The sequence below is a fragment of the Mirounga leonina genome, unplaced genomic scaffold, assembly GCF_011800145.1.
Source record: "Mirounga leonina isolate KUSES-001 unplaced genomic scaffold, KU_Mleo_1.0 Mir_108, whole genome shotgun sequence".
NCBI lineage: Eukaryota > Metazoa > Chordata > Mammalia > Carnivora > Phocidae > Mirounga > Mirounga leonina.
Genome location: NW_023270237.1, coordinates 2,171,244 through 2,198,963, shown reverse-complemented (window position 1 = coordinate 2,198,963; position 27,720 = coordinate 2,171,244). Strand labels below are relative to the sequence as shown.

At 39.1% G+C, this 27,720-nt stretch overlaps 1 protein-coding gene across 1 annotated transcript in view; it reads left to right on the top strand.

The window, feature by feature from the left end:
• LOC118019506 (ankyrin-3-like) overlaps positions 1-27,720 on the top strand; it is a 331,391-nt gene that overhangs the window by 95,618 nt on the left and 208,053 nt on the right. The window contains exons 2-6 of the mRNA XM_035018759.1: positions 13,264-13,365; positions 14,009-14,107; positions 14,318-14,416; positions 22,572-22,670; positions 26,958-27,143. Coding sequence (XP_034874650.1) covers positions 13,264-13,365; positions 14,009-14,107; positions 14,318-14,416; positions 22,572-22,670; positions 26,958-27,143 — 585 coding nt within the window. The remainder of the gene's footprint in view (positions 1-13,263; positions 13,366-14,008; positions 14,108-14,317; positions 14,417-22,571; positions 22,671-26,957; positions 27,144-27,720) is intronic.

Below are 27,720 nucleotides of genomic sequence, written 5' to 3'. Positions count from 1 at the left end.
GGTGATTACAAATACAGATAGCCTTTAGAAGCATTTTCCTTACTGGTTAAGCCCCCCTCCCACCCCTCCCAGTGCTGATTTATAGATGGAAAACGCTGGTTTATATAAAGTAACTGGGTAGCAATTAAATAAAAAAGAATGAAATCTTAAGAACTCAAGATCTTCCCGAACTAAAACGGTTTGAGTTTTTTCAAGCACTTGCCATACAAGATTCCCTTTTAGGATCTCTGCACCCCACCCCCCAAAACACACACCTAAAAAGGACTTACTTGCTAAGATAACTAATACCCCTTAGTGGGGTGGGGCTAGGGGTGGGGGAGAAAACCCGTCTCGGAAAGATCTGCTGTGGCTATTGACAGGAGGCAGATTGTGGCCTGAATGTCACAGTTGTTGGGGTTGCGCAATTCATCACATTCTTTTGAAATTGGTCAGAAATTAGATCACTGTGCAGGAGATCTATAAAATATCAGCACATAATCTCTTACTCTCAAATATCTGGAAACTTTGAGTGGGCACTATCTGAATGGCCATGTCTCAGGGTATAAACTGCCGTTCTGCTCTTGTCTAGTGGGTAAGAAAAATAAAAAATAAAAATCCCTCCTTTGTTACCGCCCCTCCCCTTCACATGCTTGGGCAGTTCCGTGGCTCTGTGTCCACTCTCAAAGCCCTAAATTCAGAAGAATGTGACTCTCAAGTCACTTTTTTTTCTGTCGAAAATTGTTTTATTCCTGATAAACATTATCAATCTTGGATTTTGAGAGGTCCTGCAAAGCAGCTCCACTTATATTTCAAAACTATAATTGACATTAAATCACTAAGTAAGGAGCAGTGGCACAGAGGACTTTGGGATTTTGATAAGCAGTCCCCATACAGTGTAAACCCCTTCCTGACTGAGAATAATCTGTATTACTTTATTCACCAAAAATTACTGTCCCATATTACCAAGAAAAGCCTGACATCTGAAGTTTCTGGGCATAAAAGTTTGCTTTAAACTGGGGGTATAGAAGAGTATACTTCTCTTTGGGGGGGGGGGCAAACATGAAAGCCAAAATTTAAAAATCTGGCATACAGATCTTAAACATTGTCTTAGTGAGATTAAAAATCTGTCAGCAGACCTTCAGAATGCCCCTCACATCATTCTTTTCTTTTCCTTTCCACCTGCTATTGCCCCCAAATATCCATATCACATAGAGCCATATTTTTTCTTTTTTTATTGAAGTATAATTAACATACAATATTATTTTAGCTTCAGGTGTACAGCATATTTATTCAACAATTCGATCCATTACTCTGTGCTCACCAAGGTAAGTAGAGTCCCCATCTGTCATCATACAATGTTATTACAATATTATTGACTATATTTCTTATGCTGTACTTTTCATGTCTTTGACATTTATTCCACAGCTGGAGGTCTCTACGTCTTTGTCTCCTTTATCTATCTCAGCCATCCCCCACACCCACCTCCCCTCTGGCAACCACCAGTTTGTTCTCTGTATTCAAGAGTCTGGTTTTTATTTGTTTCTTTGTTTGTTTGTATGTTAGATACTGCATATAAGTGAAATCATACGGTATTTGTCGTTGTCACACAGAGCCATATTTTTATTATAACCTAGTTCAGTGGCACTCACATCTGGTTACACATTAGACTCATTTGAGCTGTGTTTATTAAAATGTCCCATCTCGGACCAACTGAACTTCTGGGGGTAGGGGCCCGAGTGATTTGTTTATTTGTTTAAGTCTTCCCCTGGAGATCCTTCAGGCATAATAGATTGACAACCATTTGTCTACCCCTCCTTTTGTCTCCATTTTCTCCAACATGAATCTGCTGTCAATTAATTGGGCTAAAATACAGATCTAACGATTTCTTCCCACTCGGCAAAACCTTTCGCTGGCTCCTGATATCTTTATGATGAAGTCAGCTTTCAATGCCATTCCAAACCTTCTGGGAACCTCTCCTTTACCATTCTCTCCAGGGGCCTTCCTTTTTCAGTAGAAATTGTTTATTTGCCAATCCTGAAACCCTGTTATTTCTATATCTCTGCTCACTTTTCCTTTCTTCTTCTTCTTCTTTCTTCTTCTTCTTCTTTCTTCTTTCTTCTTCTTCTTCTTCTTTTTATTTATTTGGGCACCAGCAGGGGGATGGGCAGAGGGAGAGGAAGAAGTAGGCTTCTGGCTGAGCAGGGAGCTCCATGCCTGGGATCATGACCTGAGCTGAAGGAAGATGCTTAACTGACTGAGCCACCCAGGCATCCCTCCTTTCTTCTTTTCCCCACTGACTGGAGCCCTGCTAGAATTCCTACGTCTCCTCCTGCTAGCTGTTTTCCCAGCCATATTCAGTATGCAGAAATGGCTTTTCTCAATAGCGTCTGTGGACTTCATCATCTTCTGTAGGTTCTGCTACCATAAAATGTCATTCCACATGCCAGCTCCAGCCTGCACAGCCAGACTGTAAGATCACTGAAAGCAATGACTATATCCTCAGATTCAAGGCCAAGTAGACATCACTGCTAAACTGCTGGATGTTAAACCCCATATTGATTATGAACCCCCAATCCTGGTGATGGAATAAACATAATAGCCACTTTGAAGATTTGTTTTACTGGTTAGGAGAGACCTAATATTGATTTCTTGAAGACCCAGACTTGTGATTTCACTTTTAGCACAACCGTGCAGAGAAGTTAAGAATGTGGATTTAAGTAAACAGATTTATTTGTTTTCTGATGTGTCTGCATAGATATACCTGGTGCTGCCATTCACATTTGAATCAGTGCATCCAGTGTGAGAAGATCATAACATTGGTGCTCTTTCTGGGCCATATTTTCTGAGGTATGACCAGGCAACAGGTCTATTAGATCTGGCCACCTAGAAAATGCTTCTGGAGGTTTTTATTAGAAGCAGCTTTATTAGGGGCGCCTGGGTGGCTCAGTCGTTAAGCATCTGTCTTCGGCTCAGGTCATGATCCCGGGGTCCTGGGATTGAGCCCCGCATCGGGCTCCCTGTTCCACGGGAGGCCTGCTTCTCCTTCTCCCACTCCCCCTGCTTGTGTTCCTTCTCTTGCTGTGTCTCTCTCTGTCAAATAAATAAATAAAATCTTAAAAAAAAAAAAAAAAGCTTTATTAGAGGTGTCTTCGAATCCTCTTGAAATTAACTTCTTGAGAATAGAAAGAATGATTAACAGAAGGCCTTTTATTCAGCAAAATTTTTATTAGTAGTTATTTGGCTAATTAAAAAAAATAACTAATAGCCAGGAATGCTAAAAGGTACATATATTTGGTAAATATTTGATTGTTACCGTAAGTCACAGAAAAGTACATCCATTTTCCCAAGGCAGATATAAAGATGAAGCCTTTTCTCTGAGTGTGGATCCCCTGATTGTAATTCTCTTTGGCCTTCTATACCATAAATGCTCTTTCTAGGAGTCCCAGTTTCAGTCTCTTTGAAGGAAAGCTAGAGATTAAAGCAATCTGTGAAGTAATCTGAGTATAGAATCTTTCTGGATTTTTCTGGTTTTTATTTTAGTCTCTTACCATCATCTCATTCATATCTGATTCAGCAGGAATATTTTTAGGAACTTCTTTCTAATAAGTCTTTCCAAAGCATTTAATTTAGTTTTCATAAAAATATTCTGTCTCTGCACTATTTTATACTTTAAATAGTACCTAATTAAATTATGTAATTACAACAACCAGGACCACTGGCATAAACATGTGAGAAGAAAACCACAACTGATTACCAGTAGGAGTGGGGGCATCTGTATTTGGGCATCATCCTGTGTTGACAAAAGGAAAGGTGAGGGACAGATGTCGGTTAGAAGAACAATGACCACACTCCAGCAGTATCTGGAAAGAACCTAGCAGAGTACCTGTCACTCCGATGAATCTAAATAAATGTTGTTGCTCTTTCTTTACTTCTTTACTCATCGAATGTAAGCTCTTCTTCCTCTTTTATATTACTCTGGAGCATTTAGGCAAGGAAGCATTAGAGAGTGGGGATTAAAGGCAGAGTTCTAAAACCAGGGAGATATGAATCGAATCTTGCCTCTGTCAGTTTCTAGAAAAATGCCCTTGGGTAAGTTACCTAACCTGACTTTCTGATCTGTAAATGTGGATGATAGTAAACACAGACTTCACACAACTGTAAGAATGAATGTGGGGCAATATATGGAAAATGCCCCACATATAATAGGTGTCCAATCATTGTTGGTCATGATACTATGTTATTAGATATCAGAGCACTTAATTGCCTTCTGATTCACGAAGTACAGTAGATTGCAGACCTCACCTGCATGAACTCTCTGACAGTTATTGCCAAAACAAATACGTTGCTCCACAGGTGATCCCAGCAAGCATCACAAAAATCGGGTACTTTGCCCAAGGTGAATTAGGGAACCAGAGTAATCTCAGACCCACTGAGCACCACTCCCTTTATCTTCTCTTCAAGTGCGGAAAAACCCCTAAGTCTGTCACTAGACTCTTAACCTTTCTTTGGTAAAATGGAGAGGTAGTAAGAAAGCAGACTTTTTTGGGGGGCCAATTAAGTTGATGTAGGTTTTTGCTCCTCGAGGAATAGTTAGAGCATTGGACCATGCAAGGGATCGGCATTTCTTCATTCAGCATTTACCGGGATTCTGTTATGTAGAACTCAGCCCTGAACAAGACAAGGACCTGCCCGAAAAGGGATTGTAGTCCATCTTGATAGACAGCCGGTACCTGAGCAGAACAGACCAAGTGCTGTAGGAATCCCGAGGGTGGAATCATGTGTAGTGTTTGTGGAGGAAGACTGCACAGGTGAAGTGACATTTGAGCTGGTCTAGGATTGAGTTGCTGGATCTCTTGGTGGAAGAGGGGGAGCGAAGCGGGGGCAAAGCACCCGATTTTTGTGATGCTTGCTGGGATCACCTGTGGAGCTGGTGGTCAGCATTACTGGCAAAGGGATGTGCCAGGAAATCATGGGGACTGTCTAGAAATATTCAGCCTTTAAGGAATAAAAAGCTGTCTAGATGGCCTTCAAAATCAGCATTCCTGTTTTTAGTTCAGGCAGGTTTTAAAGGGCCTCCCAGGCAATTGAATATTGTGGTTTAAAAGCAGAAACATTTTTACAAATGAAGCATGCCGTCAAACATCAACAGATAAAGCAGTTAACAATGTATCTACCTGAGGTGAAACTGCAGACAGGCATAAGGCAATCCTCTTAGGTGGTCTCGCTCTTGCTCTCAGGATTTTTTTTTTTTTAAAGATTTTTTATTTATTTATTTGAGAGAGAGAATGAGATAGAGAGAGCATGAGAGGGGGGAGGGTCAGAGAGAGAAGCAGACTCCCCGCTGAGCAGGGAGCCCGATGCGGGACTCGATCCCGGGACTCCAGGATCATGACCTGAGCCGAAGGCAGTTGCTTAACCAACTGAGCCACCCAGGCGCCCTGCTCTCAGGATTTTTGACTGCCAGGGCTGCACAGACCGCTGGAGTAGAGGAGAGAGCTTGGGCTTTTCTCAAGCAGTTCTGGCTTTCAATCCTGGCTGCTTACCTATTAGCTGTGTGACCTTTGGCAAGCCACTTACTTTTTATGGAACTCAGGTTTTCACCTGTCATGAAGGTTCCTGCCCTGACTGAATTTTTAAGAAATAAACACTAAAAATGCTTGTATAAAAATAATATACATAAAATGCTTAGTGAAGTTTCTGAACTGCTGAATTGCAGCCGTTCGTCATGATTTTCTCAGAACCCCCAGCGGCTCCTCAGTGAGCTCCTGAACAGTGTTCAGTACTTCTGGAATATTCAACTAGGGATAGTGTACTGACTACAACCTCCTAGAGGTGGTTTTGGTTTTTTTTTTTTTTTTTTGTATTTATTCATTTGAGACACAGAGATAGAGAGAGAGAGAGAGAGAGAAAGCATGAGCAGGGAGAGAGGCAGAGGCAGAGCGAGAAGCAGGCTCCTCGCTGCTCCAGGAGCCTGACATGGGGCTCGATCCCAGGACCCTGGGATGACCTGAGCCTAAGGCAGACGCCTAACCATCTGAGCCACCCAGGCGCCCCCTCCTAGAGGTTTTTAGAATGATCTGGGCATCACACAGCTAGGGTCTGAACTGAGCAATTAGAGCAGGGTGAATGGGAAAAAAAAAGGTTAAGCATATTTCCAGCTATAAGGAAAGCTAAGATGTTAGGATAATGACAAAACTAAGTCTTCTGAAGTGTATTTATAAACTGGCACAAAAGTAAGGGATCTATAGAGGTAAAATGACATGAAAGCAAGAACCAGTTTCACGTGTCTGCATAAACACAGGGCACAGGAGACAAAGCCTAGAACATGCCCAAAGTGCACAGTCTAAGAAGAGATCCCCTAATAAACTGGGCCCCGAAGGGTGTGGCTCCCAATATAAGGGTGGACAGGAAGTAAACCCACCACATAGAAAGTGTAGCAAAAACTCACCTGTCTCAATTTGTCACCAGCTGGAAGGAAAAAAAAAAATCTTCCCTGAGAATTTGTAACCACAAGGAATCCCTCCTATCCATACCAGTTTGAGGTCTAAATTTATCTGTGTAGTCTTTTAAAACAAAAACAAATAATGCTCAAGGCAAACATTTATTTTAAAAATAATCTTGGGTTGATAGTGCCTCTAGGCAACTGGAAGAAGCAATCATAAAGTCCTTTTATGAACATGGCATCATTAACCCAGGCCTAAAAGAATTCCCAAAGATTAATTTCTAAGGAATATGAAATCATGATCAATAATCACAAACCACAGAAAGTGTAAACTGGTACAATCACTTTGAAAAACAATTTGCCTTTAACTAGTAAAGTTGAGTTAGCACATACCAAATGACACAGCATTTATGATACTAGGTATATACCTTAAAAATCCTTGCCTGTGTGCACCGGGGCTGGTGCCAGAATGTTCACGGCAGCCCTGTTCACAGTAGACCCAAACTGGAAACAACTCAAACATTCATCAACTCCACAGTGGATAAAAAGATTGTGTTACAATCACATAATGGAATCTTCTGCAGCCGCCGTAATATATGGACTACAGTTACATATGTCAGCATGGATGATTCTAAGAAACGCAATAGTGCACAAAGGAGGTATGTCACAGAAGAATCCATAATGTAGGATTCCTCTTATAGACAATGCAAAGATAGTCAACTACATAATATTTAGGTTAGAGAGGTTTACATAGATGTTAGAACTATGAGGAAAGACGTGAGAATGATTAACTAGAACAGAGGATGCCTTTGGAGAGCTGGTCAGGGAAGTCTGTGGAGCTTGTAAATTTCATTCTTGAGCTTACTGGGCATGCTGGCATTTCTTTATTTTTCTCTAACCTGTTCACATATGTTTCATGCATTCTTTTGTATGTATAATACACAGTATAAGCACTTTTTAAAAAAAATATTTATTTTTAGAGGAGGGGGGGGAGGGGCAGAGGGAGAGAGAGAGAATCTCAAGCAGACTACCAGCTGCGTGGACCCCACTCAGGGCTCCATCTCATGACCCTGAGCTGAAATCAAGAGTCAGACGTTTAACTGACTGTGCCCCCCAGGTGCCCTGATAAGTACTTTTTTAAGGGAAGATAAAAACTATAAAAGCCTTTGGAGACAGAATATTTGATAGGAAGCATATACATAATTTCTGGAAGAGAGTTTGAGGGAAAGAATAAAAAAGAAACAAGTAATCAAGGATTCACACCTCTCATTTCTCTCTCTCTCTCTCTCTCTCTCTCTCTCACACACACACACACACACACACACACAAACACGATCTGTAGCTGTGGATGGTGACCAATGTTAACTAGACTTACTGTGGTGATCATTTTATAATATATACAAATATCAAGTCATTACATTGTATACCTGAAACTAATATGATATTATATGTCAATTATACCTCAGTTAAAAGGTTCACACCAAAGTTGTATACCTGAGTGGCTAGGAGATTTGGGGACCTTCAAACAAAAATAAGAAAATCAGAGGAATTTGATTCACGTCTCTAACGTTAGTACCTAGTTACAGTGGCAAATGAATTATAGGTTCTCAGTAATGTTTGTTGTATGTGGAAGTACTTACATAGTTAATTTAATGGGTGGATGGACTGATGGATGGATAGAAGATGAATGAATGAATGAACCAAGAGTTGCCAAGCATAAACTATGGAGCAAGCACTTATTAAGCCCCCCCTTTTTTTTGAGAGAGGGAAAGAGTCTGCACATGCATGCTTGAGTGGGTGAGGGGGAGGAGCGGAGGGAGAGGGAGAAAGAATCCTCAGCATGGAGCACGATGTGGGGCTCGATCTCATGACCCTGAGATCATGACCTGAGCAGAAATCAAGAGTTGGACATCCAACTAACTGAGCCAGCCAGGTGCCTTAAGCCCTTTCTTAAAGTGGTGATTAACAGCCTAGACTCTGGAGTCAGATTATCTGAGTTTACATTTCTGCCATTCATAAGCTGTGTGTCCCTGGGAAAATCAGGCATCCTTTCTATAGCTCAATTTCCTCACCTGTAAAATGGAGCTAGTAATAGTACTTTATTTGTATTAGTTGCCTAGGGCCACCATAACATACCACCACAAACGTGGTGACTTACAACAATAGAAACTAATTCACTCACAGTTCTGGAGGCCAGAAGTCCAAAATCAAGGTGTCCACAGGGCCCTACTCCCTCCAAAGGCTCTGGTGTATTCTTCCTTGCCTCTTCCAGCTTCTGGTGGCTCCTGGCATTGTATGAAATATTAGTTTACTAGTGAGGTTGGCACTTGGGAAATGCTTATTCATTCCAATCACTGCTTTCTGCTGAATAATATCAATATTCCAGTATTGGTGGGAATGCTGAGTTATTAGGTTAATTCATAATAATGCTTGACTCTGTCCTACAGCTATTTCCTTGAAAAACACACATGGTTCATATTTCTTTCCTGTCTAGTAAAATGACTAAGTAGATAAGACATGAAATGGTGATGAAAGATATTATCATTTTTCCAGATTCTTCCTTCAGACTTTGATCATCTAGGGGGAAAAAATGCTGACCAATCTGCTTATATTCATTTTATGCCAACTGACTCCTTAGGGGTGACCTCCTCTGTAGGACTTTTCATGTGGCAGAGCTCAGCTTCTCATGAGACCTGATTTCCTTCCATAGTGCTATATCTAAAACTGGCCTTAAGAGGCATTGTTATGATAGAACCTTTTAGATGAAAAAGCAGGCTGTAGCCTGTGGTAAGAATAACTCCTAGGAGGCGCCTGGGTGGCTCAGTTGGTTAAGCAACTGCCTTCGGCTCAGGTCATGATCCTGGAGTCCCGGGATCGAGTCCCGCATCGGGCTCCCTGCTCTGCAGGGGGTCTGCTTCTCCCTCTGACCCTCCCCCCTCTCATGTGCTCTCTCTCTCTCTCTCTCATTCTCTCTCTTTCAAATAAATAAATAAAATAAAATCTTAAAAAAAAAAGTAACTCCTAAGTTTCTAATGAAATAATAGCTAAGAGGTGCAGTACACTGATATTGAGCCAAATACAAAATCTTATATATATTTTAGCATTAAGGAAATAAAGAACATGGTATAGGTACTATAGGCAGAATTTGAGAATAAAATAGTGAAGAATCCATTATTTACCCTGCCGCCTAAGCACCATGATTTGGAAAAGTTTAAGAGTGAGGTGAAAGCAAGCGAGTCTTCATTGGTGCCGTTCTGCTGCGCTCGCCGCCGCGCACCTAGGTGTTGGCACGACTAACACACTGGCAGGACTCAACGGATATTCGTGGAAGGAAGATGTGGCTGCATTGCTTGCAGGTGCTTGACAATAAATGGAGGATCTTGGTTCTTTTTCTGTAGCCATGAATAACTTCACTTCCTAAGTCGTCTTTTTTCTTCAAGGCAGATTTCATTTTCCTCCTCTTGCTTTTTCTTTGTATTTTCCTCCCTCTTCCTCCCCCCATACTCTTTCTTTGAAGTATACAGTGGCTGATTGTTACGTATTCGTGTGTTCAGCATGCCTGTATGTAATAGAGAGCTGAGAAAAGTGAAGAAAAAAATTGTGTCTTTCCTCTTGTTCTTAAAGTTCTCAGGTGATAAACTAGCTACCTCAGAAAATTATCTGGTACCAGGGTCGCTGGGTGAAATAGATACAGTGAAAGTATCTGCCAGAAACCCTTTATTGTTAGAGTAGGTGTTCTTTTTTTTTTTTTTTTTTAAGATTTTATTTATTTATTTGTCAGAAAGATAGAGAGCGCACAAGCAGGGGCAGCAGCAGACAGAGGGAGAAGCAGGGTCCCCACTGAGTAGGGAGCCTGTTGCAGGACTTGATCCCTGGACCCTGGGACTGTGACCCGAGCCGAAGGCAGATATTTGACCGACTGAGCCACCCCAGCGTCCCTAGAGTAGGTGTTATTAAACAGGAATCCATGAGAAGCCTTGGCAATCCTAAACCACATGAAATGAGTGTGCAAATTATGTGTGTACATGCAGATTTGATGTGTATATGCAGATTTGGTGTATGGATGCATACATGTGCAATTGTTGGAGGAAAAGAATTTACTCGTAACTTTTGTTAATCTCAAAAGAATCTGAACTCCAAATAGGTAGAGAACCACTGAATTAGAAAATTTGGTTTATATTGTTTGTAGTTGGCTTTGCTTTAGAGAGTCTGATAGGAAAATTCTGAGAGGTAAATGGACGGTATATACAATTGCCAAACTTTTCAGATGTGGGATGAATGCAGAGGCTTACCTTGAATCATGATACCTCTTTTTGAACTTCTTTAGCGGCTGTTTTTATGCACTCTAAGTCAGAACTGGGGATGCTTTACTCACCGTTGTTATCTCTGGCAGTTGAAATATCCAGGCAGACTGATGTCATTTGTTCCCATAACAGCATCAGAGCCCTTCTGGGCAAATTCACTGATAAGTCATTGAGCAGGCACAAAGAAGGTGATGTTTTATGGTACAATGAGCCATCCTTGCATAGGGAATTTGTTTCTAACTGAACTTTAAACCAGACAAGAAAACCCTAACCATCTCAAAGTAGTGAGCCTCTTTAAAAATTGTATTTTATTTTTCTTGAAATTCCTGGAAACTTTGGTTTGTCCTTTGTCTTATTTGAAGCTCTGATTAAATGATCTGCATGCTTGATTCAAATCCCAGTTTTATTTTGGCCATAGCTGCGTGTGTTCCCAGGTACCTGACTCAGTGGCTTTGTTTATCATCTCTGGCGGTCAGCTTGGTATTCCAGCAGGTTCTCCATTGAAATAGCTGCTGTTGTTGTGAAGAAGACTTCCTGTAGTGTTGCAGGCAGTATTTTAATTAATACAGTTACTTCCACACAATTTACTTACTTATTGGTTCATTCATTCACAAGACATTTGTAGGCACCTGCTATGGGCCAGGATGCTTCTAATTGCAGGGGAAACAGAAAGATGAATGTTATACTATAGTCACTGGCTTGTGGTAGGTCAAGGCATGTGGTAACTCAGGCCAAAGATTTAAGCCTATGGAAGCCTACAATCTGTAAATAAATTGGTTTACTCTTTATTCAGAGCAGTGATTCTCAGCTGGGAAGTCCCTCCCTCCCCTGCTGCCAAGGGAAATTTGGCAATTCAGGATACATATTTACTAGTCATAAATAGGGGATAGTTGGTAAAGGCCAGGAATGCTAGTAGACATCAACACCGAGCAGGACTATCTCCCACATCAAAGAATTACCTGGATCAAAATGCCAGTAGGGGCACCTGGCTGGCTCAGTCTGTGGAGCGTGTGTCTCTTGATCTCTGGGTTGTGGGTTTGAGCCCCACGTTGGGTGTAGAGATTACTTAAAATCTTAAAAAAAAAAGTGCCAGTGGTGCTGAGATTGGGAAGGCCTGATTTAGAGGAAAAGGGATAGTCCCTCAGAGAGGCATACTGCTATACATGAGAAGGGTGGACACTGTAGAGATGGACGCCTCTCCTTCGAGGACTTGAGCAAGTCAAATCTTAACTAAATTGACCCACACCAGAACCAAAGACCCTTCTGAGAGGTGGGATTTCCTTCAGCTCAATTACATTTCCAGGGATGAATTAGCATCCCTCAAAGATTGGCATCTTGTCTGCTTTCCAGTTGCCTGCCCCTTGATCTGCCTCTGCTTGTTCTCAAGGGGCTTACAATTTAGGGAGGAAGAAGGACAGGTAAACCCAAAACTATAATGCTGTGTGAGAAATACCAAGAGGGCTTAATGAAATTAATGCTGTGGGAGCACTGACCATTCATCTCTGCCCGGGAGGTCTGGGAAGGCTTTCCAGATGAGGTGGCCTGTGAACGGGGGCTTTGAAGGGATTCTCCAAATGGCTGAAAGAAGACAATCTCCTCTGTTATTTAAGCCACACCCTGCATGATTGCATTGATAACTAGCGGCAGATGGTTTTGGCTCCCCTTTCAGGAAAACCTGCTTCTGTGGTGTCCTGCACGGATGAGGACTCCTTTCCAAATTGTGCAGATCCAACTCTGAAGTCTTTCCTTTCTGTTAAAGATTTCACTAGTAGGTGGTTTCAACCCTGCAATCGTAGGTACTAGAGTTTAGCAGAAAGGCAAGAGTTGTAAGTTTTTGGTGAATGAATTACAGATTTGGTGTTTGTTGTTTTTAAATTTATGTGTATTTATTTATTTGCTCCTGCTAATGCTCCTAATAGAGTTTTCTCAGGTGGTGACCTTAGCTTGCTTGAAAATATATGGAAAGCATGCTTCACAATTTGGGTAGACATTTATAAATGCTTTTCAAATACATCCTGTGTTCCAACATATGGCTATGGGCTGTAGGAAAATCCAAGAGAACATCTCCAAATTCCTGTTAAACTAGTATAACAACATTAAATGTATTTGTGAAGCTACGAATTGAAAAATTGTTTATAATAGTTAAATATGAAAGAATGGAATAGATGTGAAGTTTCTGACAAAACAGAATAGTGAGATTTTCATAATCAGACCACCAGGAAGTTAATGGGATTGCTCTTTACTCTCCAGGAATCGTATGTTGATTTAAGGTACCTACATGGTATGGGAGATTTTCTCTTTCAGTTCAGGATCGGTTATGACATCACACAAGGGGTAATTTTGTACACTTGAAACTAACTTTTCAAGAATTTGTCCTTTTCCTGGTGACTTTACAAAGACCTTTAAGAGTATTTTCATGTTAGAAATATAATAGTTCAATTTAAAAATCTTTCTTTTTAGTTTGGAGTATAAGCTGAATAGTTCTAACATATCTATTAGTTTCATTTTTCATCAAAATGTCCTTCTTTTTTATTTTAGTCTGATGCCAATGCAAGTTACTTAAGAGCAGCTCGAGCTGGACACCTAGAAAAGGCCCTTGACTACATAAAAAATGGGGTTGACATCAACATTTGCAATCAGGTTAGTTGTGGTTATTGTTGCTGTTTGATTTTTGACTTAAAATTTTAAACATCCAGACTATAAACTCCTTGAATCTTTCATTAGTTATTACCAAGACTTTCTTTTTTTTTTGCCAGTTTGGGTGGTTTTGTTTTTTGTTGTTGTTGTTGTTGTTGTTTTTTCATATTTTCAAATGACTCTGCTTTGTTAAAGGAGCATTCAGAAATGCAGGTAGGCGTCCTTTAATAATTCCTAAAATTTAGTAAATAATGATACCAGAACAACCCACCTAAATTTTAACTACCTTTATTCCTAATTCAAGTTTCAGCACTGCACACATACAAGTAATTGTTGGTGGGTTATGATCTTCAGAGTTCTTTTTTTTTTTTTTTTTAAAGATTTTATTTATTTGACAGAGAGAGATACAGCGAGAGAGGGAACACAAGCAGGGGGAGTGGGAGAGGGAGAAGCAGGCTTCCCGCGGAGCAGGGAGCCCGATGCGGGGCTCGATCCCAGGACCCTGGGACCATGACCTGAGCCAAAGGCAGACGCTTAACGACTGAGCCACCCAGGCGCCCCGTGATCTTCAGAGTTCTAAGTAGACTAAAGTTTGCTGCTCTATTCTCAACCTGCTGAGTAAAGCTTTCCCTTCACTCTTAATCAGAACGGGTTGAACGCTCTCCATCTTGCTTCCAAAGAAGGCCATGTAGAAGTTGTTTCTGAACTGCTACAGAGAGAAGCCAATGTGGATGCAGCTACGAAGGTCAGTATCCCACATTTAATGCTTTTTATGTCACTTGACAAATTCAGTGAGGATTCAGCCCTCGATAAGAATCAGGGCAAGCTTCTCATGAGATACTTGTCAACCATGTTCTCTTTGGGAAACTTATAAACATGGAGTGATTCCCTATTTTATAAAATGTTGAAATAGAGAAATAAAGAGGGTGAGTTGATGTATCTTTTCATTTTACAGAAAGGAAACACAGCCTTGCATATAGCATCTTTGGCTGGGCAAGCGGAGGTGGTAAAAGTCTTAGTTACAAATGGAGCCAATGTCAATGCACAATCTCAGGTAAACCTACAACTCTACTGCAAATAAATGTTGTTATAATTTATAGATGTTCTTTGGGCCAAGTCCTATATCCTCTAAGAATACAATTCAATGAATAAATTGTCACAAATTATTTAAATTCATATATATCCTCTTTACGTGTGAGAGAGATTTTTTAAAGTCATCCATCTATGAAACTGGACTGGTAGTCATAGACACAAATGTTTAGGGAATATCTGTAATGTAGAGTCTTACACTATTTTAGGATGCTAGCTCAGTCTACTCTCAGTACCTCAGTAGTCTCAGTACAAAGGAAATGAGAATTCCTATATATGAGGAAATGCTCTTAAAAGTTCATTATACCTCAGTGCTTTATTTAGTTGAAAAAAGGGAGATACTGCTTAATTCCTGTTTAGTAACTAAGGCCTCATTGTTGTTCCCTGAAACAGATTAAAAAAAAAAAAAGAATAAACTTTAGAATTCCCCAAATTAAAATTTCCAGATTCTTTGTTTCAGATATAAGCTAATGATTCATTCAGTAGGACCTCCTATGTGCTCTGAGTCTTGCATGAGGTTCTAATTAGATTATCATTTGGTAGACTTTCAGTCTAAAAGAATTTACTTTAAAATAGGTTTAAAAATGGTCCTCATAATCCGAATTTTTCATTATTTCAGTCTCCACAGAAATGAGGTTATATAGGAAAGCAAACATCATCATAACACAGAAATATCTGCTAAGAACCTGACCATTTTTAAAACTGGTCCTTACTCAAGTGTTCCTTCTCATTGGATGCCTTCATGTACTCCTGTTTGTCCATCTGTACTCCAGGCAGTTGGATACTGAACAAATTGATTACAGAACAAAACCGCAAGTTTTGCAAAAGACACAGGATGACATGAAGTTAGGGGGATGGTGTTGGAGAACCCTGGGTGCACAACTAAGCGTGGATTGTGGTTTTCTAGCGATGTGTGAAGAATTAGGATGATTTCCTGATAAGTGTTTCAAATGAGAATGATTTGAAAATCAAAAGATTAAATGACCAAAAAAAAAAACCTAGGTGAGGTCTTTGGTTTGCAAATGCATTTGCAAAAAGGCTGTCTTTTTACTTATGCTGTGAAAATAAAAAATAAAGGACATCAAGCTATCATATGATTTTGTTGGAAAAATTTTACTTTTCCTCCACAGAAATCCTATTTGGTTTAGTCTTTGTTCATTTTGAGAACTCATACATGAATTTCAGTTATAACCAATATTTTGTTAATTCCTAAACTTCTACAGGTGCTAGTTTTGTCTTTTAGAATAAAGTCTCAATCTAACTTTTTTCATTATTTACTATGGCCTTTTGATTTCCATTTTTTTTAAGATTTTATTTATTTATTTGAGAGAGAGAATGAGATAGAAAGAGCATGAAGGGGGGAGGGTCAGAGGGAGAAGCAGACTCCCTGCTGAGCAGGGAACCCTATGCGGGACTCAATCCCGGGACTCCAGGATCATGACCTGAGCCAAAGGCAGTTGCTTAACCAACTGAGCCATCCAGGCGCCCTTGATTTCCATTTTTAAGTGTACTCGATTTCCCCAGCTATCTTCAGTACTGGTTATCTTTGGCTAACGGGAGCCTCCTATATTTTATGGGTCCACGGAATTGGGGCGACTTCCTCCATGGTTACTACGGCCATAGTAACATGATGCTGATGCTGTTAAATATCAGTGTCATGGAGAAGCAACCGCACAACGCTTCCAAACACGTGATTTCTTGTATGTCTGATCTGATTCTTTTCTAGTTCCTTGTGGTTGGACCTTTGATATGTGGTCCACTTATGCTGATTCCCTAGGAGGGTTTACTTAGAGTAATAATGCTTTTCCAGAAGGGAATGATATAAAGTTGAATATTGACAAGTATAGCCCATTGATAGAGATACAGACCAGCTGACTATAAGCAAAGCATCATGCTTTTCAAACATCTTTTTACTGGAAAATAACTAGTGTTAAGCTCTGAGAGAGTGGGAGAACTCTTTAATCCATTTTCATTTCCTTTATCCCCCCAAGGGAGAAGAAATAAACTTCCTTCTTTTAAACATTTCACACATTCCTGACCAATGTTTAGAGCAGCCATAATTTTAAACCTCCTTGACGATGTCGGAGAGAATCCGCAATTGAAATCAAATCCTGACCCGATTTGATTTCAGTTTATACACATTCCCTAGTGATGATGAAGTGACGGAGAAGAACATGGGCTGCAGAATTCCCTGTTCCTTGTAGCTGTGCTTGGCATGCCCTGCCCCGACAGTTCGCAGTGAAGCAGGCCCCCTTCATCTGGACACCTGCCCCCCTGTGCCTCTGAGTCGCGTCATTCCTTGGACAGAATAAGTAATAAGATGGCCATGCAGCACAATGGGGTTTCCATGATAACTCCTGGTAGCAGCTTTTCAATAGGAATTCTTACAAAGAACGACAAGCGATAATGCCATGAGATTAAATTCCATTTAGGCGTCAGCACATAAAGCATCACAGGAGTATTAATATTCAAGAAAGACAGCATCCCTGTCTGAGTGAAGTTTTAACCAAATAGGTAATATGTAATAGCCAACAAGAACTAGTGCCAGGAGAGTCCCCCACCTTCCTTACATATAAAAATTCTCCTTATCTTGAAAATAAAAATGAAATTGGACAATATCAAGTTCTGATCTTATAAACTGAGGGTCTGTAAGCTAAGAAGTTTTAGATGTTACTTTAAACTAATTTTTGTCATTGCTTTGATCTTATATCTTAATAAGTTAGTTAACTCTTTTTTATATTACTTAACATTCCAGAAATGATTTAGGCCTACCCTGAGAAAGAAATTGGGTTGGATAGTTAAATTGTGATTATAAAGAACTCTACAATGATTAAGTCCTTCATACTTTGTGCTAAATATGTCAACAAGGATTACTAGTGTTTGCAATTGGAAAATCTCAAACTGCCACATCAAATGACAGCCCTCAGTCTTTTCTCCTTCTCTGTCTTTATTCTGTAATATAAGGCACAAACTGTGTTTATCAAGAAGCAAAGTCTGTTTCAAATAATATTTTACCATAACTATCAAAATATTCTAAATTTTCATAGTAGTATTAACAGTGAGAAGACCCTATGGGGTTTTTTTTGGGGGGGTGCTGTTTTTTAAAATTTTTATATTGTGTTTATTTAAACTCTGAATAGGTAATACATTCACATGGTTCTACCATCAAAATGCATGAAAAGACAAAGTGGAGGGCCTCCTCCCATCCCTGACCCCCATCTGCCCAGTCCCCACCCATCTCCATCCAGGGTGAAACAGGTACTGCGTTTCTGTGGATCCTTTTCAGAAAAGATAAGACCCTTTGATTAAAGCAGTGCCTCCTTGGTCTTTTTCTGTTTTTAAATGTTTCCTTTGGTGGGGAGGTCAGGTCTTGATGAAGTCAGAAGATAGGTATGATAGAGCCTCTCTGTCCTTTGACCTTATAGCACACCTGTAATCTAACCAACATTCACAAAAATCAATATCAGATGTAAATCAGTGTAAATCTGATGCTCTGCCCTTAACGTTTTAATTCATAGGAGCACTTCATGATATACACAGGCTGACTCTAGGAACCTAGGATTGATAAGAAAAGTTCATGGATGAAATGTCAGCCCTTACTTAAATGGAATAACAGGAGGACTTTCTTCTTTACTTTATTTGGGTGGATACTAGGCAGCATGCTTCGGTATGATCTATAAATTTATAGGTCTGCATATTTGCATGCTTTTGATAACACCACAATAAATGTTCCGAGCAAAAGGTGTTGAAGATAATGGATAAGATCAGGTATGGAAGAGCATACTTTCTCAATCTTGAGCTGTTCTGCCTTTTGAAAATTGAGTCTATTGTTGCTACAGAAAAAAAAAACTGTAAATTGGGCACCCATATGTTCCATTTTGGCCAGCTCTTTGTTTTGGAAATTTCCTAAGTTAGGAAATTAATTTAAAAACAAAACAAAACAGTGGTATGCTCTTTTCTCTTAAGAGAAAAATAACATTCTTTCTGAAATCGGACCATTCTCCCAATCCAGATACTATTTTACAAAAAATCATTTCAGCTGTAGGTTGTCCCATGACAACACATTGAATTACTTATGCCCTAAGCCTCTTTGTAAGAGAGAGTAATGGTAATGTTTTTATTCAGTCTTTCCAAAGGATGCTTATAATTACTCCCTAGAACCATAACTAAATAGTGTACATGTGTTCTCATGCCATGTTGATCCTTTCTTGATAGATGAGATTTGTATTAAATGGTGTTATTGGGATTAAAACTAACTTGAGCAAAAAAGAGAATTTATTGAAATTATGTGGAGAACACATAGAATAGAAAGCTAAAGAAGCTTTTTGGAAAGCTTTGGAAACTAGATAGTTAGGGTGAGAGTAATCAGAAGCTATACGGTAGAGTTGCCTTTCGATATGGTCTTTACAGACCAGTTCAAGGTGGGGAGGGGGGACTTTGCAGAAAACAGAATTGAGAAAGAGAATAGACCTGGAAGAGCAAACAGAAGATGTCCTGCACATATGTTTACCCTGTGGTTGAAGAAGGGCAGGCTAATTTTTCTCAAAGATGGCCGAGACACATGCTACCTACATTTCAGGGTAAGAGGTAGTCCCCTAAAGAAAATCAGAGCAGTATTGCCCGAAGGGGAAACAGATGCTTGGTGACCAAAACTAAAGCAAAACAAAATAAACACACAAGCCTATACATACCCCCTATAAAATGGAAATTTCCATTATGGAGGAAAAAACAAAAACACCAAAAACATTTTATCAATATGAACAGCAGAAGTAAAATGAGGCCATTCAATACCATTCAATGTATATCAATACATCACACTATATATTGTGTGATTCCATTTATATGAAATGTTCAGAGAGATAGAAGGCAATGAGTGGTGGCCAGAGGCCATGGGGAGCGGTGAATGGGAGTGAATACTAATGGTACAGAGTTCCTTTTTGCAGTGATGAAAATGTTCTGGAATTAGATAGTGGGGATGGTTGCCCAAGTTTGTGAATATACTACAACCCACTAAATTGTACACTTTAAATGGGTGAGTTTTATGGTATGTGAATTATATATCAATAAAAATTTATAAAAATAAAAAGTATGAAAGAATGTGACCATTCCAAAAATGACCAGCTTTTGGGCAATGCAATAGAATGGCAGAACTCAAAAAAAAAAAAAAAAAAGAGAAGCAATTGTGGGAAAACAATGAATTACAGGACTCAATCTGGTTGTGATCCTTATCTACATATTATTTTTGAGTAATTCCAGTTCCACAGTTCACTCTGCTGTTGTGAGAAGGGCATATGGAATGATTTAAAAGTTGTGATTCTTAAGAATCACTCTTTGGAAGCTCCAGGTCTGTAAAAACAGCATCTTTTAAACCTCAGTACCTGGTCTTGGATTATCTTCCTGGGTCATGAAAGGTTTGGTTCTGGAAGATAAACTCAAGAACAGTCTGCATACATTGGGCCAGAAGCCAGATACTTATAGATAGACCAGTGTTCCTTAGATAATCGTGAACTACAGCAAAACCCTGCCCTGCAGTTGAGAAAATAACATCCATTTTCAAGATTTTTCTTAAGAGCTTTACTCCTAAAATCTGAATCTTCCATCTAGAAATTTCAGCTGATGAAGAAAGACAGATACCTAGTAGTTCACTGAGCTATCACAAAAATCCACCCTGGTTTTTATCTTTCTCTTCTTCCTTAATATTTTCAATAGTTTTTTTTTCTTTTGTTTTGGTTTTTAAAGGATATTTAATTCAACCAAGGATAAAATGATCTTCCATTTTGGTCAAATGAAGGAAACAAAAAAAAATAGCAATATAAGAGTAATCCTAAACTACCTGTCAGTTTCCCTCATAGGTCTGGGCAGAGTGACAAAGATGAAACACTCCAGGCACATACACACAAACATGCACACACACACGTGTACACACATATTGCGTTGCAGTTATTCCATGTTCCATGTTTGATGTTGATAAAACCTTTCATGATAGAACAGAGTAACAATGAACTTCAGTGATGTCAGTAGGTAGATAATTTAAAGGGAAGAAGCTCGAATGCTGTGTCATATTCTACTGCTTCTAATTTCGTGTCTCTGATTTGGAGCTTGGCAACTGGATAACCTAGCTTTTTACAATTATGTGTAAAATAGAATAAGTAGAATAGAGGAACCCTCTGATGAATAAGAATGGTAGATTTGGGAGAATGGTAGATTTGTTATGTGACATCACTTTTATCATCAGCTCAAGGATCTTTTTAACTTACTTTTAAATTCGCAGCTAAAAGCCAAAAAAGTGATGTCACCAGAGCCTGAATTATAGATAAGTAAGGTAATCATATAGTAAATGATATTTATAATGATGAACCTAAACCTTTTGAATCACAAAAGTTTGAGTAATAGTCGGTACATTTTATTTAGAATATATTTACTTTTATTCTTTCCAATTGTATAATGTATACAATAAAATTTCCAGAACATTCAGTTAAATAGAATTGTATTCTGAAAAAAAAATTTTTTTTTTTAAAGATTTTATTTATTTATTTGACAGAGAGAGAGATAGCGAGAGCAGGAACACAAGCAGGGGGAGTGGGAGAGGGAGAAGCAGGCTTCCCGCGGAGCAGGGAGCCCGATGCGGGGCTCGATCCCAGGATCCTGGGATCATGACCTGAGCCGAAGGCAGACGCTTAACGACTGAGCCACCCAGGCACCCCGTATTCTGAAAAATTTATTCAAAGAAAATTTGCTATAGTTTGAAAACTATGTTTTGATATATGTTTTGCAGTAAGATTTAAAAATATTACATAGACAACATATGAAAGTATTTCATAGATGTGAAATAAATTGTTCTAGAGAACAATCACACATATGCAACATATTTTTTTAAAAGATTTTATTTATTTATTTGACACAGAGAGACACAGAGAGGGAACACAAGCAGGGGGAGCGGGAGAGGGAGAAGCAGGCTTCCCGTGGAGCAGGGAGCCCAGTGCAGAGCTCGATCCCAGGACCTTGGGATCATGACTTGAGCCTAAAGCAGATGCTTAATGGACTGACCCACCCAGACACCCAAGCAACATATTTTAATAAAAAGCTTAAGATGCAATGTACACATTCATGTACTTGAATCCAGGTTCTTTGGCAGTTGGCCACATTTCAGACAAACATAAATACATACCTATACATAGTGTGTGTGTACATATATGTACATATGAATGCATATGTGTGTATTCTGAACATGAAACTACCACATCTTTTTTTTTTTTTTTTTTTAAGATTTTATTTATTTATTTTGACAGAGAGACACAGCGAGAGAGGGAACACAAGCAGGGGGAGTGGGAGAGGGAGAAGCAGGCTTCCCGCGGAGCAGGGAGCCCGATGCGGGGCTCGATCCCAGGATCCTGGGATCATGACCTGAGCCGAAGGCAGACGCTTAACGACTGAGCCACCCAGGCGCCCCGAAACTACCACATCTTTGCTAAAAAAAAAAATGCAAGGCAGGAAACTTACAAAAAATCAACTACTAATTGAATTCTGTTTTGAAATTGAAGTATATACCCTTTTGCATATTGATATTCTTTCCTTTGCTCCAAGTCACGTCACCTGTGGTGAGTTTGAAGCTCCTTAAAATTAATATAAATTCCTTCCAAATTAGGGAATATTTCAGACTCTTAATTTTATGTGAAAGTATTAAACCTTTTATTTAAAGTAGGTAATTATTGGTATGGGGGAAAAAACTCATTGGGACAATGACCAAATGTATTTTTCTTCATATCCTCATATCATCTAGGAAAATTCTTTACTCCTGGTAGGTGCTCAGTAAGAGGCTGATGATTAAACAAATGTACTTATTTATCGAAAGTGGATAGGTGTGAATTATACACTATTAGCTATGAACTATACTCAAGTTATAAATTATGAACTGTAATTTTGAAATACACTTATAAATTCTGGTTAAACTATCATGCTTAGGCTTTTTAATAAATATGAATATCTGCATTAAAGTATCATTAAAATTATTATACACAAGCATTTTCTGGAACATATAGTATCAGTACCATGGAAAACTAGATTGGCCCTATAATAAAGCCACAGACAAACATAGAAACATTTCATTTCTTCTTTTGCAGAATGGTTTCACGCCATTGTATATGGCAGCCCAGGAAAACCACCTCGAAGTTGTCAAGTTTCTTCTTGACAATGGTGCAAGCCAGAGCCTAGCCACAGAGGTAAGACATGCTGGTTCTTCCTGTGGGTAAGTTCACATGGGTGCAGGACATTTTGTAAGCCTGGAGTTATAGCATGGAAAATTTGTCCCACTAGAGTTTAGTTACAGTCATATATTAATGTGAGGATTCTTCAATGTTTATGAAATATACTAGAAAGTCTATTTTCAATTTTTAAAGAATCTTCCATTGCACAGATACCTTTTCTGCTCTTAAATGCCTGGCTCTACCTTATAATTGAGCTATTTGTTTAATATCTCCATATTTGCTTTAGAACACTTTTCCGTTTCTTATAATTTTGCCTCAAAGTCAACCACTGTTTTTGAAACATGTTTGTAGTACAAGTTTGAAAACTGTTTTTTCCAAATATAAGTTAGCATAATTATAATGATTGAATTTACATAGTTAACTAGATTTAATTCACACTTTTCAACAAAACTATTATATGTTTTTAAGTGTTACATAAACATGGTAGCGAAGAAATTTTTGCAGTCTTGAATAGAAGAGTTGTTTTAAAATAAAAAGTTACTTAAGTCATTGGGACTGTCCTAACGTAATACAGTTTATTTTTTAAACTAAACTGGATGGAAGATTGTGCTCCCTTGTGAAGTGTATCATTAGAACTATATTGCTAATATTAAAAGATCAACATTTGAGTATTCTCTATTTTTAACAAAATAATGAAAACAGATGCAGGATTATCCCTGTCATAATACTGCTCTTCTTAAATTCTGACATGTTTTCCAAATGGCACAAGAAAGATCGTGATAGAGGAATTGCATATAACCTCACCCAGCTTTTGAGATCGTGCCTTCTGGGGAAACCACTAAATAAATGAAGAGGCAGTTCACACAAAAAGAAGTACAAATGACCATAAATGTATGAAAATATCACATCCTCACTCATAGTCAAAGAAATATTAATTTATTAATCAGTTAAAAAATGAGATCCAGTCTTTCGCCCTGGAGTTGAGAAAAAGAATTTGAAGAGTAGAAGAAATGGGAGCTTTCCTACAGTGGTGGTAAAGTTGATCATTGGTTGCAACACTTTTGCAGAACATTTAACAGTAACTGTCAAAAGTTAGTGTTTATGTACCTTTTTACTTAGCAATTCTGTTTCTTCTAAGAATTTACATTACAGATATATTAGAGGGGGATACAAAAACAGTATACAAGAAGTTCATCAACAGAATTAGTATGAACAATTTTTTAAGAACTGGAACGAACCTAAATATGCACCACTAGGAAACCTGTTTAATAATATTGATACTCACACAATAAAATGCTATTCAGCGTTGTCAAAAATGAGGCAAGATTATAGATGCTGATAGAAGAAAATATCCATATTGTTCTCAGTGGTTTATTCTGAGCAGTGGGAGGGAGATTTACTTTTCACTTTATACCCTTTCATACTGTTGAAGATTTTTATCATGAGAATGTATTGTTTTTGTGATATTCTTAAGGGTAGGTAAGAAGTAACTACTGGTCGATAAGAAAACACACATTTGGTAGGCATAGAGCAGTGCTTACTTGTTGGATAAGAGAAAAATCCATTCCCATTTTTTGATGGAAATACTAAATAATATAAATATCCCAATGAAAGTGATTTCATAGTACTTTCTTGGCCTGTGAAGGAGAAGGTAGTCTTTTTAGACTGTGATGTACAGATCACTAAGTATCTCTCCTTTAGAAGCAGGTTAAGTCCAACTTACTGCTACGTCCTTGGCCTGATTGTGGTTTTTAAAACCTTTTCTGTATTAACTATGTACTGTATACCCTATCTTTTCCATATATATATATATATCTTCCTTCTTTTACTAATTAAGATTCTGAAGCATTAGGTTAAAGGATTTGTTCATTTACCCCACAAGTAATTATTAAGCACCCATTATGTTCCAGATACTCCACAAGGCATGGAGGTTCTCATGGAGCTTCTGTCATGTTTCCTTTTGGCTTGTATTTTTCTTCTTCTTCTTTTTTTTTTTTTTTTAAGATTTATGTATTTATTTTAGAGAGAGCAGACAAGCAGGGGGAGGGGCAGAGGGAGGGAATCTCGGGCAGATTCCCCACTGAGTGCAGGGAGATTCCCCTCCTGACTCGAGGCTGGATCTCAGGATCCTGAAATCATAACCTGAGCCTGAAATCAAGAGTTGGCTGCTTAACTGACTGAGCCACCCCAGTGCCCCATGTATTTTTCTTTTAAGTATAACTGCACAGAGAGAACCAAACTGTTTAGACTGGGTTTGGAGCCAAAATCGGGAGCTACTAATTTTAGCTATTGACACCTTAGAGCTGGTATCTTTGTCTCTTTAATTGGCTTATTGCAGGAAGCACATTCTTGTGGGTGCTGTGGTCTCTGTTGCAGTTTATTTTCTGGTGCAAAGTAGTTTCCTTTATGTATAGGCCCTATGGGCTTAAAAGTTCATATTAGCAGAAAATATAGCCATTTAGTTTTGATTCAGAACCAGAAGCGGGCTATCATTTTTACCCCTTACATTTTGTCCAGGTTTCACGTTCACTCTTAATACACAATTTTCCTTTGACCATTCTGTCCTTTAAAAAATATTTTTTTCTTTTGTTTTGTAATAGTAATAGATTACATAAATGAGAAAGTAAAGTGAAAAGCAAAAAGAAGAAAAAGCCACTGTTAATTTTCCCTAGAGATAACATTTTGTTTACTCCTTAAGACCTTTTGGTATATGTACACAACGCACATATTTATCTTTATGAAAATGAGGTCCTATATTTACATAGCTATGTAGATTACTTTTCTCATAACATTAAATTGCATTCGAAACTTCATGCCCTTAAGGGTAAACCTGTGATGTTCTTTTGGTAATGTCTTGGTTGTTTTCAGCCTTTCTTAAGGCTGCAGGGGAAGTCCTTCTAGCTACGTTAATGATCATCCTTTCCCTCTATTGGGTCTCCCTGGAAAAGTTGAAAGGGGCAGATGGAACTTCAGCTGGTTCTCGAAGCATGAAGAATAGACAGAATTTGTATATGTGAGTGAGGCGGAGGACATTGCAGGCTGGGGGCATGGCATGAGTATAGAAGCCAGCGTAGAAATAGTTTGCACACCGCAGTTAATAAGGAGACCTTTCCGCAGGAAAGGATTTATATGAGAAGAATCTGGGCAATAGTGTCCCTTAGGTGTTTGGGGCCAATATTTTACACATCCTTAAATATAAATATACTGATGTGCATTCAGTCAAAAAATGGTAGGAGCCCTTGTCTGATTTTCCAGCAAGGAAAAAAATGATGAAAGTGGTCTTTTAGGAAGACCAAGAAAACACTAGTGTGCAAGTCACTAGATTTTCTCTTCTCCCGTATGAACACCCTTCCACTGGAGTAGCCCTCTTCTTGTAGCACAAGGCTTACCGATATAAAATATCATGCCCAAGTAAAATAAGTACCTTACTTGCCAGTTCTCTAATAAAAATAATTTATAAATGTTCTTTTGAGTGCATGACAGTAAAAGCATAGAAGAATTCAAGTTTGAGCCAGTTTTAGGATTTTCTATTCCATGCTGTTTATTCCACTGTCAGTAACCTTAGATCATCCACCGATTACTTAACCACAGCAAAATCTGTAGCTGTCTTCTCTCTGTCAAGTCCCAGGGCAATACAGTGGGGAGGCTCAAAATGCACAGACCTGAGTGTATATCTCAATTTATTCTAGTCCTGTTTTGCATGATCCCTGTGTCTTCTCCCTTCACTGGTCAGAGAGGCCAAGAGTGTTTCATAAAGACCTTTCTTAAAACGGCGGTTACTATGGTTCACCAATTAACATATACAGAGTGGCCACCAGATATGTGCTAGGCATCAAGGTGCAATGAGGAAGCAGACAGGCCTCTCCCCCAGTTTTGAAATATCAGGGGAAATTTTTATAGCTTAATTAAATAAGATCCTTGGAAAAATTTACCTGGATTTAACCTGAAATATTGTTTTCACTGCAGTTATTTTCTGGATATTGAAATTATGGTATCTTTTTCCTCTTTATGTAGTACTTTTGTGTATTTTCAAGATTTACCCAATTAATGTGTATTACTTTTTAACAGAAAAAAATCCCAAAAACTTATTACAAATTTTTTTATTATTTTCTGCTTTGGTAAATATATAAATATAAACAAGTATTTATAGACATATACATATATACATGTGTCTTTTCACATATCTGTCTACTTGAATATGGTAGCTTTAAACAAAAATTGGTCGCTCGGTTGCATTCTTATTTGTTAATCAAAAAGAACATGTCCGCTAGGGCCAATCTTGACCCATCCATTTATTTGCAGGATGGCTTCACACCGTTGGCCGTAGCGTTGCAACAAGGTCACGATCAAGTCGTTTCCCTCCTGCTAGAGAATGACACTAAAGGAAAAGTGCGTCTTCCAGCTCTTCACATCGCTGCCCGAAAAGATGACACGAAGGCCGCGGCCCTGCTGCTGCAGAACGACAACAATGCAGACGTGGAGTCAAAGGTGAGGCGCGAAGGCGGGCAGCCGGCCATGCGCTCTCCTGCGCTAGCACCCACGCTGTAAGAATGCCTGGTCTGCCTTTTGGCAAGCTTACCCCAAAGCCTTAACCTCACTGGGAGCAAGGACAGTACGTGTCCAAGTCAGCCGATTGAAGGCGCGGCCCCCTCAGCATTTCCAGCTAGGAGGTAACCGTGCATGCTGCCTGATGCATGCTAACAGGGAGGCCACATCCGAGGTCCATCTATAGGCACCTGGTAGTTTCCTTCCTTCTAACGTATATTTTGAATGTATCCAACACTTCAGCTCAAACACCAGGGTGGAAAATTACAAAATGCTAACCACAATGTGCACAAATAAACCTTTGGCTGGTATCTGAGATGAGAGGCAATGCACTGAGTATTGATCAGTTGTGGAGAGAGCGTGCCGGCAGCCAGAGTCCCAGCCGAACGTTGCCATTGCCTTGACATGTATGACCTGAAGGTCTCTGTGAAGGAAATGTGGCATTTGGAACAGGCCATTGTGTAGCCCTCCATTCGGTCTAGCTTTCTTTCTGTGCCTCTTGTGCTCCCACCAGAGCTTC